A 20155-nucleotide genomic window follows, 5' to 3' on the forward strand; every position below is an offset into this window, starting at 1 on the left:
TATATATATATATAATAAATATATATATATATATATATATATATATATATATATATATATATATATATATATATATATATTTTTTTAATCTAACCTTTCCCTTCTTATTTCTCCAGTAACACCATTGTGGTCACTGCAATCAAAGCTCACCACATTCAGTCCTTCCGCGGACACGCGAACGTGAGCGCGCACCCCGATCTGGCGTCTTTTCTCTTCCATAAGTGGGAGGAGAGTGTCCGGATGCTCGGCACATCATCTTGGAGAGCGGACCACCGGGGTGTTGCTTCTGTTTCTGCTTCTGCTGCTGCGCGGCGTTTCTGTCCCACCTGAAGCCTTATGACCCAACTGCCGCTTAAATCCGAGACGAAATCAAAGGAAAACGACAAACCAACGTAAAGTAAGAACAATCTCAACACAAGCGTTGCGTTTAGATGCCATGTTATTGTGTTTACCTTGCATGTTATAATGTAAATGAGCAGCTTTTTTTCACGCTTTGAAGCGTTTTTTTACTCGCTCGCGCGAGTTTACAGTGGCATGTAACTTTATTCATGGAAATTTGTCCACTGAGTTTCCCTGATTTAAAAAAAAAACTGACTTGAAGAGAGTAACTTAATCAAAATTTGCAAACCCATCCGATTTGAATTCACACTACCAAGCTCAGGTGGCTCAATAGCTTTTCCAAAAAGCAAAGAAATGTGGCAGGAATTTCATGAAAAATTATGAAGAATAGCAAAGCTTATCTCTTCTTCACAGTTTGTTGCTGGTCCTCCACACCAAAGAGTGTTGCAGTGTGTGAGTGAGAGATGGAACAATTGTGACAAATTCATTGCAAAAATTGACTGAGTTCAGTGGAATTCAATCAGCAGAAAAAAAAATCCTCTTTAAATGTTGAGTGAACTCTGAATATCAGTTTTTCTGAGTTATTTTTCTGTAAATGAAGAAGTTTCTCACTAAAATCTCTTTTTTGAGGGTCAATAAAAATGTTTCTGTAAAGTATTATCAAGGATTTTTAAAACACTATTTCTAGCCTTCTTATTTCAGTGATTGCAAACTATTTCCATTTCACAATTTTTTTCAGAATTTTGCATTTGGTCTCAGCACGAGCTGCACCCCTGCAATGTTTCAACCTGAGAGAGATCGTTGTTGATCACCCATTCTTCTCGCGCACCCGTGTTTCACAACTTGTGTTGAGTGCTTCCAAATGTGGCTGCATCCGTTTGATCCCTCAGCACTGGCAGGCCAGCGAGTGCTGCTCACTCCATGGAAGGCAGGAGGAGGTGTAGCCGAGGGGGAGAGAAAGTTTGGGGTTCATATAATTAGTTTGCATGCTTCACTTCATAATGTCCAAACAGGAGCGTTTCCCCCCTGCTGGTGGGTCAAACTGTTCCCATGTGGAATGTCCACATACAGACACAGGTGTCCACATTTCAGGGGTCAGTAGAAGAAACAAGTTTTGCTGGTGGTTAAAGCAGCCAAAGCTTTGTTGTGTTTGAGTAGATTCAGTTGGTGTTCCCTCCTGCTATAAATAAATTGGTGTCTTAGACACTTTTCTTAAATGAGATAAACCCTCAATTTCTATTTCTTTACCACCTCTACTCTTTCTGTGTTGCATCTCATTTTCTCATTTTCCTTCCAGTTTCTCACACTCTCCTCCTCCTCCTTCCATTTGTCTCTCTCGTTCTCACTTCTCTCAGTGGCTTGTCTCTTGTTTCGCTTCTTGGTGGTGCTTGTGTCTCGCAACATTTCTGGAACATGCCTCTGTGTGGGTGTCAGAGGAGGTCTCCCTGCTGTGAGTTGTGTGCATGCAGTTATTTAAGCAGAGTTAAAGTGTTGCTGCACTGGCACGAGTTCTCACAAGATGTTGCTTCAGAGACAATGTTCTGATCTTATCCTGCATCTGTTGTACCTGCAACCAAATTACCACCTAATTGTTTTGTGTCTTCCCTGCTCACTGCTCATCTTCTGTTGCTGACAGATGGACCTTCCTTATGGCTCTTTTTAAAAAAATAAAAATAAATCACTGCTTCCAATGGCCTTGGCTTTCCACACCTATGAGCTACTGAAATCCTCTCCAGTCAATGTGTGAATCCTACCAAAGACTGTGGAGGATTTGACAGACAAAGCAGTTTTATTATGCTGAAGTCAGTGGAATTTGTCCCTGAGGAAATGAAGTTTTATGGTGTTAGCTGCAGCTTGGCAGCCATGTTTACTGAGCAGTGCCATTAACTATCTCAGTATTTTGCTCCAATTTTATTGAGGTGATATTTCTGATCACCCATGCTGCACCAAATAGACATATTATAGCCAAACAAAGAGATGTAGAGGTAAGTGTTTATGAATCAAACATGCTTCATTATTACTTGATTGCACAGTGATATTGCATTATGCAGAGTAAAGCCTGTTTGTGTTTTCAGCATAAATTTTTCCTTGTGATTACTGCAGTTAATTTTACATTTTCCCTCTAATGTTTTGTTAAGTCTGTCTTAAGTGTACACTTCAGTGATCCATGCAGCGTGAAGGAAATTTTTTTTTGTTAGTTTGAAGCCATACACCCACATTGTGACCTGTGGTTTCTTTCTGACAGAGTGCTTTAAATTAGGAAATTATGCATAGCTCAAAAGACTAGAAAAGAGCTGTCTTTTGAGCTGATTGTATTTTATCATAAAATATATATTTAATTTTAAATTCAAGTCGTTGTACATATACAGAAAAAACAAACAAAAAAACAGTGTCAAGGTGTCTGTGTAACATGACGCGTCTCCTTGAACAGCCTGTTTCTGGAGTCTTTGTTTGCTGGATCCTTATGGCCCTGCTGGTTCCTCCGAGAGATAAAACAACGGGAGCAGATGGCTCCTCGTGGTTTGGTGTCACAGCAGGAGAAGCTGAAAGATGCACACATGCAGCAGTTTAATACCAGGGTCGCCTCCTGTTCCGCCCCGTCGCTTCTCTTTTTCCAACCTTCTCTGTCTCTGCCACGGATCCGGGTTCAGGCTCTGTTAAGTATATTTTTATAACGAGTCTGTCACTGGAGCACAGCTTTGCTTAAGGGACTGACCAGTTGATCACAGACTGGAGAGAGGTCTCTGATCTCATCAGAGCTTAATCATCCAGCACTCCAATAAGGCCCGCTTTGCAATTTGTTGCAAGATTACCAATCATTTTACACTTACACACTACTTTGATTCATGTCTCCCGGGTGGCCATCTCTCGCCATGTGCTGTGCTTATGAAAGCTCCCACCACACACGCTCATACATATAAATTGTGTTTTCTACAAATGTAAACTATTACAGCTCAATTTCAGCCTCCCTACCCTGGCTTCCGAAAAATGTAGAATTGATTTTAAGATTTTATAGCATTTTATATTAGAGCTCACATTTTTCCCTTCAGCCGAGTGCTGAGTTTAAACATTCAGCATCAGATGGTCAGAAGCAGAGATTCAGATCAAGAATTCAGTCTGAGTCTAAGAGAGATCAAATTTGTGTGAATTGCGTAATGTTTATTTTAGGATTTTTTTCATCTGTCGAAATGTAAATATTTGTCACTCCCATGCTGTAAAAATCACAGCTATAATCTCACCTTCACATAAGATGCACTGATTCAATAACAACTGAATTGTTCAGAGCAAGCTAATTGATGTTGCAATTGTAATTTTGGATTATGTGAGCATCACAAAACACTCCTCCATTCATGTTTTGTTTTTTCATTTTAAAAACATTCAAATTATGTAATTTTTTTCATAAAAATGATGGAGAAGTGTACTTTTAAAGTAAAATTAAATTATGTTTAATTTGATAAAAATATCCATTTGTACTGCTTACTGGTACAGGAAAGAATCCACGTATTTGTGAAAAAACAAAAAACAGAAAAAAGAAAAGAGAGAATTATTTGATTATTAACCGCAAATATAATTTTTTTTGTTAAATAAACAAAAATCTGATTTTATATTGCATAATGCCTTAAGGAACATTTCACGTGGGGTAAATATCATCCACCAAACGGCACCATTTGTATTTCCATTTAATTTTCAATTTACAATGTTTAAAAGCAGCAGGAGGGCAGATGTGCTGTTACTTTGTGAGGATTTTGTTGTTTCATTGAGCCGAAAGAAGAATTAAGCCACGTTTTGCCGCGGCGTTATCTAATGTAAAATGTGTCAAACAAGAGCCTTGAAAGAGTTTGACAAATGATTAAATTAGTACATTTTAAAGCAAATGTTCAATGTAAAAATTTGTGTGCTTTTTTTTTTCAATTGAGCTTTTAATCTATTTTTTTAATAAGTACTAAAAAAGAAAAATACCTGCAATGTTTTGATGTTTAACTGTATTTTATTAAATGATGTCATGCATGCATGAAAGCAAGGTGTGGTAAATAGATTTAAGTAAGTAAGTAAAGTTTTTCATGAAGGTAAGAATGACAAACCGACAGTCTTACATAAATGACCAGCTTAGATAGACATGTTCTGGAGTGAGTGCATTCTTTGAAAGTCTGAAATTGAATGTTTTTGAAACCTTTAGTTAAGGTTGAAACTGTGTAACTCCTCAATGTAGATGTGATTGTTTTCAAGAGGGACATACATCCAAAATAGGGGTGCACCAATTTATCATCCAGCCGATTTATCGGCGCTGATTTCTTTAATTTTGGGAGCATGGCAATTGGTTGATACTTACATGTGAAGCCTATCTTATCCCCTGACCTTATCTACTTCAGCAAAGGTGTAAAAGTCAACCAAAACACTCTTCTGCTCGTCAGTGAGAGGTTTCACTGATAGCCCACCAGGTCATGTCTGCACGTTTGCAGATAATAATATTAAGCACGTTCAGCCAACTCAGCAACTTTCTTGCTATATATTGTGGCATTTCTGAAAAATTGGCATCAGACAAAATCAGAATCAGCAGGTCAGGCTTTTTAAAGATCGATAATCTGAGATCGGTCAGAAAACAGAAATCGGTGCACCCCTAATGCAAATGTATTGAAACTTATCTCAGTTTTATCGCAAATATTTCTACGTATGGAAACAAAGCAAATAAGACTGCAAATTAGTTAAAATCACCAATAAAACATATTGGTGCATCTCTCAGAAACTTCCAGTTGTTTATGATGAAATCCAGCAGTGTATCGTTGTTTGTCTTTCTCAAAGAAACAAAAAGATTACATTGTGTCATTCAGAGATTAAAATTACCTTTTTGCGGCTCTTTGAGAAGTAGTTGATTGAAACAGCTAACATTCAGCAAACGGGTGCTTGTATTAAAGAAAATCTGGCAGACATAATTTTTTATCCCTCTATATAGAGTATGATTTAGACAGAATATTAAGTTCTTTTGATAAGAACTCTCCTAATATCCTAAAGTCCGAGGTGATTCTTGAAATGCTTTATCGATAGCTCCTTTTGGAATAATGGTCGCCATTCAAGTGGTAGATTATCCCCTTTGGGAAAGTTGATAAAGAAACCTGTCAGGTCACCAGTTTGTGGCGTCCCATCACCTCAGTGCAGATGCTCATCCTGCTGTGCTTCACTAGGCTTGTTTTAATACACAGCACCAGCAGGAGGCTGTGGTTGTTTATTACACACTAGATGCCGCACTTGAAACCCAGAATACCACCCAGAGTGCTCCATTATCACCCTCACCCCGCGCCTCGTCAAAGGGCCACCTGTTTAGTTGCACATGAAAGTCTGCGAGAGGGAAACAGGGTGCCGCTGCGCTTAGATAGTCAGTCGCTTTCCCTTTCAGTTGACAGCTCTATTCAGGCCTCAGATTTGATGGGGAGACCTTCTGTTCCTACATAAGCGTCACATTTTTCTCTTTTCTTTTTTGTTGAGAAACTGGTTTCTTAGAAGGGTCATGTTGTTGTGAAGCTTCTGCTTTTATCTGCTGTGCAGGTGATTTTGATTTGCACTTGTTTCTGCAAACAGAGCATTTATCCTTTGATTTCTTCCACTCAAAAGAAAAACAAAGAACAATTTTTGTCAGGTTGAGAATAAATACTTCTGGAAAGACAATTTTTGCTCTTATTTGTGAAAATGGAGCATAGCATTTTCTTGCATAGCAAAAAAATAAATAAAAAATGTGCCCATTATCTGGTTCCATTATAAGATTTTTAATTATTTATTTATTTTGCTTTTCTTTTTCTTATCTAAAAGACACAGTTTGGGTTAATTGTGGGCTGAAAGCCAAAATTTCTTTGCATTGCTGTGTTTCAAGTCATGAAATCTTGTTTTCATATTTTTTTCAGTCATCCTTTGAGAATTTTTCTTTTGAAAAACAAGCAAAACACCATCAGTTTTTCCACAGTACTGGTACTTTTCTTTGAATGAAAATAGTTTGTCCCATATAGCTTTAATTCCTTATGACTAATAAGAAGGATTCAATACATGAATTTTATTGGTGTTGAATATTTAATTCCCTTAATGCTTGTCTAAATGCACATCTGCCTCTTTAGTACCTGTAAAATGTGGGATTTTGATATCACAATGCCATACAAAAAAGGAATCACGTGCAAACTGATCCTGCTGTAAAACCTGACATTATGTGCTTATGCCATTTATATTCAAACACATATATTGCTCTAACGTTATATTCAACATAAATTGGAATGTTGTTTTCTAACATTTATGGTTGTTCTGAACTACTTTAAAACAGCTTGCATTTTTTTGTTGTTTCCAGAAGAGACATTTTGGAGCTTTTGTGACTTGTCAAAATAATGTTTGTGGCCCAAATTACTCCTGTATGACACCAGCAGGACGCTCTATAAAAATTTACTAAACATTATCACACACGTTGGGAGGTTTTGCTAACAGTGATCATCAACCTTTCTGTATTCATGTGACATTGGCCTGTTTTTGTTTTTGTCTATGAATGTATTTACAGCTAGGTTTACCAAAGAGCTGTTAATGATAATGTACAGGCAGCAGACACACAGTTCAGGATAAAGTATTGATCTAGCTATTGGATATGCGTCACCCGTAACTAATCACTTTGGCATTTGGTCATTAGCATGCAAGAGACAGTGTAAGGCTAGATTTGCGCTTTTATTTTTCAATCAAAACCACTTAAATTTTTTTACTATCTAAAAACAATTAAACTGAGTTGTGACTAAGCAATTAAAAAAGACTAAAACAGACAAACAAGAAAAGAAGATTACGTTCTCAAGGTAAAATTATACTTAGATGAAAACTTCCTCCTGCAGCTGCTTCTGCTTCCTTTGGAGATGCAAAGAATCAAAAGAAATCATGTATGCATGCAGAGAACGACATTTGAACCTCTCAGTGACTGTCTCTGCCTTGATAGGATGATTCTTTTCAATAAGTGTTACAAGTAAATGGCAGTTTTGCATTAATTTAGAATAATTTGAACATTTTTGCAACAAAACAATTCACTGAACCATTTAGATTAAAAAATCTCAATGATTTGTGTAAAAATGCACTTCAGTTGCTTGTTTGTTTCCAAAAGGGTTGACTTTGCTGGTGGATTATTTTCCTTTACTGATAATTGTTCCAGAATACTAACATTATACGCTGTTTATAAATACTAGCTATATATATATATATATATATATATATATATATATATATATATATATATATATATATATATATATATATATATATATATATATATATATATATATATATATATATATATATATATATATATATATCCAAAACTGTTATTCCTTTAATACTTATGTACCTGCTGCGATCAAACATATTTTCACTTGGTCAATTTTTGGATCATTTTACTAGGCAGCTGGTTTGTCACTAGCATCTTAATTAAACCTATTAGGACGTAACTTTGGAGTAAGTAAATCTACATAAAGATGCTGGTAAAAAAAAAAGATGCTGCAATAAAAAATTTTAAAGAAATTGCCAATAAATTTTGTCTTCAACATGAGTCATCTAATACTATCGTGAGTCCAAAATTTTGAAAAAGTATAAAAGGTGATAATTTTTACCAGAGAAGGTGATGAAAAAGAAATTTGAAATTTTTAAAAAATTGTTCAACTTTTTTTCAAACAGCCATGAAAATAATCAACCAATTCTTGATCAATCTCACTTAAATGTGCTTAAAAAATTCAAACAGTTACATCAGAATAATCATGTTTAAGCCATTTAAACATGTATATTTAAGTTTTAGTTTATTTGTCAACTATATCTCTGTTTTGGTCTTACAGGGTTAAGCACTCAACATCAGCAACACTTCATATGTCAAACAAACAGATTCCTGGTCTAGCTAAGCTTTGACTATGTCACACAGCTGATAACCCTGACCTTTGACACCCCAAAGGCCTACTTAAAAATGAAGATCTCATCCCAGTGAAGAGCCACACGCACTAGTTTTCAAAGAGTCCAGCTGGTTGAACTCCCAGAGGTCCATTGACATACTCCAGCTCTAAATCCCATGAGTGATACTTGCACTCGCACTGCAAATTTCCCCTGACATCAGCACTGTGCTCTGCCCAATTTACGAGCACACACACGCACACACACGCACACACACACACCTCACACAAAGCAGACTATTCTTTTTTGTTATTTCTAGAAACCCTTAAATGTCCCATGTGTACCAATGGTACACATGTGCCTTTCTCAACTTAGTGTGATGAAAGACCAAAGACCTCATCAGGTCCCAGCCCCCCTCACAACTCAGCCTTACAGGCTCAGAGAGAGCACACACTCACCATCACTAACAGCTCAATACTTCTTGTTCATTGATTTTCTGTATACCCTGCACCGCTGTTTGTCTTTTAACACAAGAGACCTGCCTGCTGCAACACCATAACAGCTGTGTATACTATCTGCAGCAAAGAATTGTATCAGTTTAAGAGGACAAAACAAAACAATTTTTAACTATGTCATCTTGAGTTTTACTAAGGAGAAAAACCACTTCTGTGCCTGTTGTGTGGCGCTGGAAATAATAATGAGAACACATGGCACAAATACAATGATCTGAGGAGGCAATAATCTATATGTCATATTAAAAAAAAACATCCCTTTAGGAAGCTAGGCAGCTACTTCTTATGTACAGTCATGCTAAACAAATTAGAAAATGCATTCAATTGAGGCTCACTTTTCAGATAATTTCTTTTAAATGTTTTTTTTTTTTTTTATTGTTTTTAAGCAGGTGTTACACATTATTTCATTAAGCCCACATTACTGTATTAAAAATATTGGTCTGATTTAATATTGTAATCTGACATGTTTTCATTCACTGTATTCAGGAAATAATAGTAACATAACATGCTTCACTTGTTATCTGCAGAGTATGTGTTTTTGTGGAGTTTTGAATGCATGCAGGGACCAGTTTAAAGCAACTGAGATCGAGCCGTGACTTTTTAAAATAATTTGTGACAGTTTAAACAATAAAAACTTATCTCGATAAAAGGAAAGCTATACAGTCAAGCAATGCAAAATACATACCGGAGTTAAACATGCTTTATTATTTTTATCTCATATACTGAGATAAAAATGACTAAATAACCATCTTTGTAGCTTTCCTACTATGTGGTTCTTCCTCTGTCTTAAACATGTAAATTTTAGTACATTAAATCATGAAGGCAAAGACTTAGGTACACATTATATTTCATTTTTTATGGTACCTTTTGTATTGTAATGTATTTATCCTAGTTATGCTTTGCATTAACAAGATCAAAGTTAAATAAACTAAATTACATTTAAATATGCCACTGCAGATGCAAGTAACTGCCTACTAATATTAAATCGGAATGTAGGCTAAAAAATGTTTTGCCGTATTGTCCTATAAGGTAGTGGGCCTCGAGGCGGTGATAAAAAAGAATAAATGTTCCACTCCACTGCTTTGTTCTTCACATATTTTATTCACATTTGGTTGCAGTGACACACCAATAATGTAGATATACTGAGCCTCATATTTCAGTTCAGTCACATCTCACAGATATGTTGACTTTCATAATGAAAGGTGCAGCTGGAGGGCTCCTGAGACCCCTGAATAGACAGTGATGAAAGATGTGCGCAGTGCAGTGTCTTATTTTGAGTTATGTATGAAGGCACAGGAGTGAAAATGTAAGAAGCATTGTGAAAAAGAGGAACAGGTTTTTCATTGCTCAACCAGTAAAGTCCCATTGAGATTAAAAACCTATTTTTTTCAGGGGAGTCCTGACCAAGAGACAGCAAAAGTTACACAACAATTAAAATTAGGTTACACAATGAAAATGCAAAACAAATATGTTTTTAAATAGTTACAATTAAAAAAATATAATCTCTAGAAATGTTAGTCTGGACTGAATGAGCTCAATAAAATAAATTCAGTGGATTTGCAGTTTTTCTGTAAAACACTTAAAATTTAAATAAAAATTAATCCTTGCAAGCTTAATAAAATAATACTAATACTACTACTGCTGCAGTTGTCAAAACAAATTGTAGACTTGCATGCAAGTCTATTTTCTTTACTGTACTTTTTTTAAATGACAATTTTTGTTTTATTTCACATGTTTAATTGTATAATATTATTAGACTTTGAATTACACCCTGTTTCCATTTATTTTAATCCTATTTCTGTTTGGTCCAGTTGTTTCTTATTCAATTTGACACATTAGCACCTTTGAGCAAAACAAGTCAACTTCAGACCACCTCTAATTTATATTGGGATCATAAAACAAATCTTGTTTTCTGTAAAAAGAAAAATGACAAAATTGTTGGTTGTTAAAGCAGATGCAAAACCTCTTATTAACCAGAACAAACTGATGACTTGGCAGTTCAAAATGCAGATGCTGCATTTGTTCCAAAAAAAGGACAAGATGCCAAACATGAAGTGCAAAAGCTTAACTAAAAATTTTGACTCGTCTATGTTCTTGACGTGAAAAATAAAATTATGGTTGTCAAATCATATTTAAGTATGTTTTTATGGCTGAAAATTACTAAACTCTATGTAAAGGTGACTAAAACAAAAGGACCGTTGAAAACTCAGTAAAAGTTTTAACAAGATGGAGTCTGCTTGTGTTTAAGAACTTCTAAGTAATTTACATTTAATAAAAAAAATAGAAAATGAGCAGTACTTAGATCTGTTTTTATCTCTCAGCAGGTGGTGCCGTGTTGGAGAGAAAATGACATTCCACTGGAGTCTGCTGCTGGTGTTCCTGTTTACCATCCTGGCTCTGTCACAAGGTGCTGATCCTGCTGCTCCACATGGCAAGAGGAGAAAGGCACAAACCTCAGCAGGTAGCAGTAATGCCCTGCAGTACCCTGGTCAAGTTCTGCAGAGCCAAAGTTATGGGAGGGATCGCAGGGGGCACGGCAGCCAGAGGAGCCGCTACGCTAAAGGCGAAGCTGGAATCCTCTCTCACAGGGGCCTGCATCCTCTGCCCAGGCCTGATGATGAGGAGACGGGCCTGGAGGGCCTGAACCCAGTGAGAGTTGAAATGGGCCCAAGCAGGGACAGAGCTCGACAGAGTGCAAAGAGCTCATCCCAGAACCAGGAAAGCAAGAACCAGGAAAACCAGCTTGGAGGAACACGCAAGGGAAGAGGCCACGGCAATGGACACAGGAATCTTTTTGAGAACAAGAAGCAAGGGAATCGACGAGACAAGGTGCGACACAAAAAAGGTGAGATTTGCACAAGTTCAGGTCAAGTGTTTAAACAGAACTTTCAGTTGAACAATTTTCAATTCTGGACTGAAAATTGTAGCAAATCTGTGCTATAATTCTCAAATCAAATATGTTTAATTTTAATGTCATTACAAGCTGCAGACTAGCCTAAAATGTCACAGAAAAAGTAAACTCTATTATAATTAAAGGTCTAAAAATCTACTGCACAAAAGGCATTTGTCCTCAATATCATTTAATTCACCTTTACTCAAACAAAAGAACCAATAAATTCATGGAGTTTATTATGAAATGTGCATAATACAAGTTGGTGATGTTATAATGGATTAAAAAGACAGAAAAACATTTCATTTAGTGACATTTTGAGTTTTAAAGAAAATTGTTCAGTTAACTCATAATTCGCTACTAAATTGAAATCAGGACTGGCTTTTATAAAATATTAAGATTATTTCCAACCTAAAGAAACAGGAGAGGTTTTTATTAAACCTAAATCTGCCCAGTGTATGAATAGTTTGGGCCTTAAATGTATGCATAACTTTGGTATGATCAGCAATAATAATGCTCAGGAGGAAATATTTTTGAAAACAACATCTGTACAAATGAAATGGGAATTATGAAAAACAAAGCGATCTGAGATTGTAGATTTTGTTCAGATTCAAAACTGAACAACAGTTTTTCCATCTTGTCAGGGTTTCCGTTCAAGGACAGAGACCAATTTGAGGATCCTCCCCCTTCTTCATCCTCACCATCGACCTCCCCCTTCCTTGGCGTGACCCCACCCAGTGAACCCCCCTCCCCCATTGACAGCCACTTTGACTCTGACTCCTCCATTGTTACCACGGCGACGGATGAGCATCCCCCAACGCTTCCCCCCGGCTCTGCCAAACCCCAGGTAACCTCAACAAAACTGGAGTGCTTATTAAAGGCTGTGTCTCCTGTGACTCCAGTGTGCCAGGGAAATGGAATGAAAATGGGACCCCATTGCTGCAGTTATGCTGCTCCAAACCTCTTAGCTCGTCTTAGAAAAGAAACTGTGAAGCTGAACGCTGCTGTTGAAAAATGTCCTCCAGCAATCCAACCTCTCTGGCTCTTAGTTGTAGTGTGTTTGAGAGGTATGACCATGCTCATTGTAATAGTAGCGGACTGCTGGGTCTCTGAGTTCAAGAGCATGTTTTCTGTGAGCACCTTTTTGTCCATGTGTCACCACCATTCTGGCTTTTTTCTTCTATTATGGGCGTGGGTTCTGGAGAAACTGCAGGGTGCAGAGGCCGACATTGACCACCTGTCACATCCACCCAGAATGAGACATACATGTTTTCAACAAGATCTTTCCATTTCTGGGTATGAAGCTGATTATGCGCCCATCTTTGGGTGAAGAGTAAAAGAGAAAATTGATTTCTCAGCACCAATTAAATTATAAAAGCTTCTGTGCAGAAACAGGTACCTCTTGCTATTAAACTAATTGATATTTCCAATAGTCTATTTCCAGAGGCTGAAGAAAAGTATGGTTCTTGTTTCACCAGGGGGTTATTGTTTAAAGTATTTCATTTGAAACATCTCAAAGTCCTGTTGACTGAATTACACAGTGAGGCATTTGCTTTCCATGAAGGAATTGAAATCTTTTTCATGGCTTTTATTTCAAAGAAGCTCGGGATTTGTTTTGCTGAAGTGACACATATTTCACATCTGAATATTATTTAATTAAAGGAAGAATATTTCAATTTTAAAGCACTTCTACTTAAATAAGCACGACTCAGGCCGAAGATTAAAAAAATTTAAACAGTAAGGTGAAAGAGAGATCATTAATTTTTAATCTGAGATATTGCTTTTAAAACTGGAGACCTAATGGGGGCATATTGTATTTTTTTAAGCCTTCACTATCATCTAGTGTTTTATAAATGTTATAAAACACACAAGCTCTGCTCCTGAAGCACTTAAGGCACACACTAGTCTCTGTTGTTCCATAATAAAAACAAATGAAGTATGCATATGCGGTTAATGATCTGTAAGCTTCAGTCTCTAAACAGTTTATTTAAAACACAGAAGCAGTGTAAAGTTTATTTGTATGCTGGTCTGTGGGCAGACATTTTCTCTGCTACCAATCAATAGTTTTCTATCATTTTTTTTGCACAAAATCCATGTGAGACTTACTAATAATGATTCCTCTGAAATGACTAAAAATACTGTGGCCTTGGAGTTTCAATTTAAGTTTGACTTTCAGAAGTCTGGACAAGGTCAAGGAGATGTGATGCCAACGTTGGACATGACGCTCTTTGACTGGACAGATTATGAAGACATGAAGCCTGTGGATTCCTGGCCTCCTTCCAGAAAGAAAGGTTCATAATGTCACTGTAATGCAGGTTTATTAAAGATTTTAATTGACGGGGAAAATCCGATTAAGGACATGGTCTGTCTGATTAAAAAAACAACCTTCTGGTCTATATCACTGCACAATTTTTTCTACAAAATTTTTAATAGTTATTTATTTTTTGATATTGTAGTAGGGCTGAAACACACATGGGTTTCACAATAGGTATACATTTTACAGCACAAATAATTAATTATGTAAACAGAATTGTCACATTAGTTTTCTGTTATAAGCACAGAGTTTGAGGCTTTGGTCATGGTCACTGCAGTTTTGATTTCACCTGTGAAATCACAGCTTTGCAGTTCAAATTTGGAAAAGTCACTTAAACAAAAAATCTAATTTAAGATAGATTTATGGGGTGCCAGAACTCTAAGAATTGTCTAAAGAGAAGTTTTTAAAATCTAAACCTTTAAATTCCACTCAGTGTTTTAAAAGGGCATACACAGCATAATTTCCATGAAAACAATTATCTGACTTTTAAAGAAACATTTCCTCTTACAGACAAATTATTCTTAAGCTAATTCAGTTAAAGAACTGAAAACTTCTATTACAGATTTTGGAGAAATAGTTATGATATCTTATTACAAAATAAAGGCAATGTTTACGTTGGAAAGTGTTTGGGATCACTGAAGTTGTGGCTGAGCCGAGAAGACAGATGAATTATGTCTTGTTAAAACCATGAAAATAAATTTTAAAAACCATGAAGAAAACCGTGAAGAAAAGATAATTGCCTTTGTTGCAACCTCTGCTCAGTTTTGTTTAAAATTAATCTGTTGTGTTGAAATGGTTTTCCTGCTACAGACAAGAGACGGAGTAAAAACCTCAGCAATGGAAATTTGACAGCAGCTGTGGATGCAATTGAGCCATGTGACCACCATCTGGACTGTCTTCCAGGTCAGTGTGAACATAAATAACTCTTTAATTAGATTGAATTTGATTATTTAATTCACACATCTCTTAACTCAACAAATTACTTGATCACTCCAAAATAAACATCTTTTAGATCACCTTTGTCATAAAACAAAAAATGCTTCGAGCCATCCAAAATGTGTATTAATTTTCATGTTATAATTTGTGTGTTTCTTGTGCATCAGGTTCCTGTTGTGACCTGAGACAACATGAGTGCAAACCTCACAACAGGGGCCTGAACAACAAATGTTACGATGATTGCATGTGTGAGGAAGGTAAGTAGATCCAGTCACAGAAGATGTGATTTTAATTATTTTTTATTGTTGACTTAAATCAACATCTCAATTTTATTATGAATAATTCCAAAAGAATTTGACTAAAGTTGTGTCAAGCATGCAAAATTATTCTGTGAAACACAATTACAGGTACTCAATAGAATGATTTACTTTTAAAATAAACATGAGTCAATTACTCAGATTTCTTTGGTTCTTCCATTCAAAGATTTTATTTTTTTCACTTGTGCTTGCTCCTATAAAATACCAAGTCACATAAATGTATTCATCACTGTTCTGTGTTTTTTTCTATTTATGAATGGGGGCTGTGACTGTGATTTCCTGGAGTCTCAAAGCCTGCTGTGTGACCCTTTTCTGTTTGATGGATGTCAAAGTCCAGTTTCTATCAGTTCTTGAATTTCTGTAGAGTGAGACACAATATGTGGGTTTTCAGATATTTTATCCAACTTCATCCAAGGTCTTGAGGTTTGAATCCCAGCCATGGGTCTAACTGCACGGAGTTTGATTGTTCCCCATGTGTATGCATTGGTTCTTTGCAGATACCCTGACTTCCTGTCAGACTACAAAACATGCATGTTTGGTTAAATAGTTATGTTGTATTGCAAAGTGCAGTGTGTGCGTGCAACATTGCTTGCCCATCATCCTGTGTTTCTCTGTGTTTTCTTCGGCTAGACAGAGAACCTATGAAGAGTGTTCCTTAACTTTCATGACTGAAAACTGAAAGTTTCCTCACAATGTTTCTGTAATCTTACATTTGGCTGATTTAGATATGGGCAAAAGTCCTTTATGAATATATCTTTCAGGATTTCGTTGTTATGCTAAATTTCATCGGAAGAGACGTGTGACCAGGAGGAAGGGCCGGTGCGTCGTCCCAGACTCAGTCAGCAACGACCACGGAGGCTTTATCACCATATGAAGAGGAGAGAGGAATAAGCATGGAGAAGAAACTTGTGACTACATCAATACAACAGGACAGCCATGACACTTCTAAAGAACTAAGTGCTTAAAGGTGATCCCTTGCTGTGTTTTTTTTTCATCAAATAAATCTGCAAATGTTAGCTGATTGGACAAAAATATCTGGGCCATTATGTCAAAGTTGCAGCTAATTAAAAATCCTTTAATGTTTCATTATGGGATAATCTGTGTGCCATGTCCCCACAAGTCAGCATCTTCAAGCACCTGGTTTTACTCTAATAAATTATTTTAAAAAGGTTTCTACAACAAGACTCTTTGCAAAATGTACCAAGCCCACTGGTTGTTTGAAAATGTGTTGCTGTTTTCATGTTATTTGATTGATCAAATTCAATCTGATTCACCAAGTTAAATTAGTAATTGTCACAGTTTTTAGATGTTGATTGACTTTGATGTTGTCTGTCATGCAAAATTTTTGTTTGTTTTTAATTTTAGCAACAATCCTATACAAAATCCAATTGACTTACCTCTTGAAATATTTTTATAATCCTGGTTTAATTTATTTAGAGTTTAATATCTGCAAGTTGATTACTTTAAACCCAATCACTCACTAGAATATGTTTTAAAAATCTGGAATGATTTTATTTATTTAGTTTTTTTTACGTTTAGCTTGTGGCCACCATGTTGCGCAGGTTCACTATGTTGGTCATGAATACTATTTCAATTGGTCTAATATACGAGTATAAGGCTGATCTAAATCCCAAGAATATTCTTAAAAATGATGCCACAGCTCGAGGTTTCCTAATGGTACTTGAATAAACAATGATACCGTTTTACTTTTCAGTCTAATGTCATCCATGTCCTAATATTTGTTTTGTATTTATTCTGTATTTGCATATATTTGTCTATAATTTCAGTTGTTCGCCTTTCATGATTAAACAGTTGCAAAGGAACTGTGTGTAATGCATCTTTTCCTATGTAATGACATTGGATTTAAAAAAAAGTTGCTCCTGCACAGAATTCATTCAGTATCAGCTGCATATGCAAATTGTAAAATACAAATCTGGATTTTCATATTTCAAAAGTTCTCATTACCTAATTGAACTGAAGTACTACTGCTAAGATTGCACATCGCTTTGATGGCTATTTCTATGTTTTTCAAAATCTTCATGCAGGGGAGAATTGTGGATTGCAAATATATGTCATGTTAACGAGTTTATTCCTTTTGAAGCCAGTTGGTTTTCACAGGATTTTATTTAGGGGTTTAAAATTATTGATAGTCGTGTACCATACCATTTCATTTCCACATTCCAGAAATATGTTACTTTGAACAAATCAATGACAAGAAAAATGAAATGCTGACGAAATGTAAAACATTTTCATTTAGAAGTCATACTTATGTTGGGCGCTATGTTGTTTAAAAAATTGAGTCAGAAAACGATAGACTTGAAGCATACAGTGACCTCAAACATAACAGTCAAATTATTGGCATAAATTCAAGATGTAAAGAGATTTTTAAGTAAAGCTTGGCGGTGTAATTATCTGCAGTCTTAATCTGCAGTAGACAAACTTTTAATCATATTTGAAATGTAGTTATTTAAACCATTGATTCGCAGCTCAAGGTGATAACCTTGAGGTGAAATAGTAAAAAATGTATTCAACATAAAACTTTTCATTTTCACCTTCATTTTTTTTTAGCAAGGGTAACAAATCAAGTAAAAAATATGAATAACATTATAAATTTTGCATGAGTAAAATATCCTCTGTTCCAACATTACACTTTAAAACTCAAGAAAAAAGGCGTCAGACATTCAGCACAAGTTAAATCTTATATGTAATTTCACATGTAAGTTAATTTTACCAGAAATGTCCACAACTCTTTTGTTGTGGTCAGCAACAAAAGAGTTATGAGGTGTCACATGGTTTCAGAGGTGACTCGGGCCCCGGGGTCACAAAGGACGGTGCAGGGACCATCTGCCTTGCTTGCTGCACACAAAAGATCAACTTTGTTTAGGTAAACAGGGCAGAGGCGGCAGGATGAGGACTGATTAAAACTACAGAAAAAGGTCAGCAGAAGTGCATATTACATTAGCATTTTAAAGGCCTGCTGCTGATGCCCACATCATTTATGTTAGGGTTCAGGGTTGATCATTTCCATCAATTAGCAGTTAAAAGGGAAAATGCTACAGTTTGCATATTACTATGTGGCAATTTATTTAAAAATATGACAGTTACACAGATGCATACTTTGTTGGCAGTGCAGTATTAGAGAATATTAAAGTTTAAACTAATATACATTGCTTATTTTCAGCAGGGATAAGCAGCCATAATATAATTTAGCTCACAGAATGAAGTATTGTCGCTGTCCTTCAGGAGATGAAAACCCTTTGAATATTCATGGCTGGTCTTTATCTAACAGGAAAAATAAAAATCTGGAAACAAAAATCAATTATGGTGTGTTTGGCTTTACAAAACCAATTTAATTTGAACTTCACTTTTTCATAGTTGAAGAAACTATTTCTATTGTCACTGCAGACTTTTACTCCTAAGGAATGAACCTTTTTAGAGATGCTTTAAAACCCGATTTATGTCTACTTACAGATGCTGCTGCTCCATTAATCTAACTTTAGCATGATTTTAGCATAACACTTTAAATAATGCAGTGGGTGTGTTGAGTGAATACATCCCAGTAAAACACTATGATGAAAACACAGAGAGCCAGAGTATATCCTGTTTCAGAGCAGCACTTGTGAGAGCCTGCTAAAATCTGAAGATGAAAAAGGTTGCTCACAAAGGATTTGATGTTTTAATGAAAGCGGTGAAGAGTACATTTTATATCAATTCAAACTCCATAGCAGGTTATATACAGACCTGAATTCTGGCAACTTCTTCAGATTCTGGCAATGACTATTAGAAAAGAATCATCAGTTTTATCAAGAAAATAAAAAACTTGATGTTAATTTGCATTTACTCTTCTAAAACAAAATATTGAATTATTTTAATGTAATTTAGGACTTTATGTTGATATATGTGACTTTTTGTCCAACAATATTTCAAACCAGAATACCCTACCATCTTAAGATTGCTAATAGGTTAATTTTGGGATGATTTTTAAAATGCAGGTTCTGACTTTATCATTTTGTTTGAAAACCATACAATTATTTTCTAGACTCAACAATGGACTTTTGGTTCACTCATTTGTCCATCTAAGAGATGGAGATAATTATTTGACTGTTCATCTAGCATGATCATTATTCATCCCTTTGGTAATTGTAAAAAACAAGGGGAATAATGCATGATTTTTATTTTCTTTAAATATGCAGTACATCGTGTGAAAAGTGTGGCATGATAATGTATTAAGATTTATGAAAGAACAAACAGCAAGAAGATCAAAGAACGGCAAAAAGATCAGCTGTGTTGAAACTTAAAGAATAGTTATGTTGGGAAACCAATTTCCTAAGATTTAAATAACTCACGAACATTGATCAGTTCATCATACAAAAGTGGAAAGACTATGGCAAGCCTACAAGCCTACCAACACATGGTTGTTAATCTATGCAATTAACCAGCAACCACGAGACTCTATATAACTCTGGATGAGTTGCGGAGATTCTTCAATCAAGTGGGAGATTTTGCTGACTGGATAACTATTTGTTTGTCACTCCTAAAACTCGGACCATCGTGTTTTGTTCAACAGGGACAAAATTAATGGAAGATGGATGCAGATGAGCACAGGGTACTCCTATCAGAAAAGCTTGAAGAGGTAGAAATTTAGTTGAGACCAGAGAGAAAGATTTCCATCTAAACACGACACTTAATATAGTACAGCCAGAGTCACAATGGAATGATTTAGACTGAAGTATTTTCCAGGGTTACAAATGTTACAAATGATTATCATTCAAGGATATGTTATAAATGTTGAAATGGCAAAAGCAGTTGCAATAAATCCATGTTTCCTTCCTGTCTTTCTCATCTGTTCTTCAATTTCTTTGTGACCTTTAGCACATTTTGTGCTTTCATTTATGTCAGGTGACAAAGAGGCATGATCCAACAAGCTATATATGATATGCAAAATGTCAACTCATGACACTAGGAA

The 20155-nt window shown here is 35.8% G+C and overlaps 1 protein-coding gene across 3 annotated transcripts; it reads left to right on the plus strand.

Annotated features, from left to right (window-relative positions):
• Window positions 1-235: 235 nt before the first annotated feature.
• draxina (dorsal inhibitory axon guidance protein a) lies at window positions 236-17012 on the plus strand. 3 transcript variants are annotated; one of them, XM_055050297.1, is made up of 7 exons: window positions 236-397; window positions 11054-11577; window positions 12267-12469; window positions 13799-13913; window positions 14747-14839; window positions 15040-15129; window positions 15951-17012. In XM_055050297.1, the coding sequence occupies exons 2-7, from the start codon at window positions 11079-11081 to the stop codon at window positions 16061-16063; spliced, it is 1113 nt and encodes a 370-aa protein (XP_054906272.1). In that variant the 5' UTR covers window positions 236-397; window positions 11054-11078; the 3' UTR covers window positions 16064-17012. The 3 variants fall into 3 exon arrangements, with proteins under 3 accessions (XP_054906272.1, XP_054906274.1, XP_054906273.1); XM_055050299.1 differs by having other exon boundaries at window positions 13802-13913; XM_055050298.1 differs by having other exon boundaries at window positions 11057-11577.
• Window positions 17013-20155: the final 3143 nt, after the last annotated feature.

Source organism: Poeciliopsis prolifica, unplaced genomic scaffold (assembly GCF_027474105.1).
Source record: "Poeciliopsis prolifica strain line A6 unplaced genomic scaffold, Auburn_PproV2 SCAFFOLD030, whole genome shotgun sequence".
NCBI classification, from domain to species: domain Eukaryota; kingdom Metazoa; phylum Chordata; class Actinopteri; order Cyprinodontiformes; family Poeciliidae; genus Poeciliopsis; species Poeciliopsis prolifica.

What these genes read in the sequence shown, in the direction of transcription:
- draxina (XM_055050297.1), top strand. Translation starts at nt 11,079, where the DNA reads ATGACATTCCACTGGAGTCTGCTGCTGGTGTTCCTGTTTACCATCCTG. An exon ending in CAAGGTGCGACACAAAAAAG is followed by an intron (nt 11,578 to 12,266) that starts GTGAGATTTGCA and finishes CCATCTTGTCAG; the next exon opens with GGTTTCCGTTCAAGGACAGA. An exon ending in TGATTGCATGTGTGAGGAAG is followed by an intron (nt 15,130 to 15,950) that starts GTAAGTAGATCC and finishes TATATCTTTCAG; the next exon opens with GATTTCGTTGTTATGCTAAA.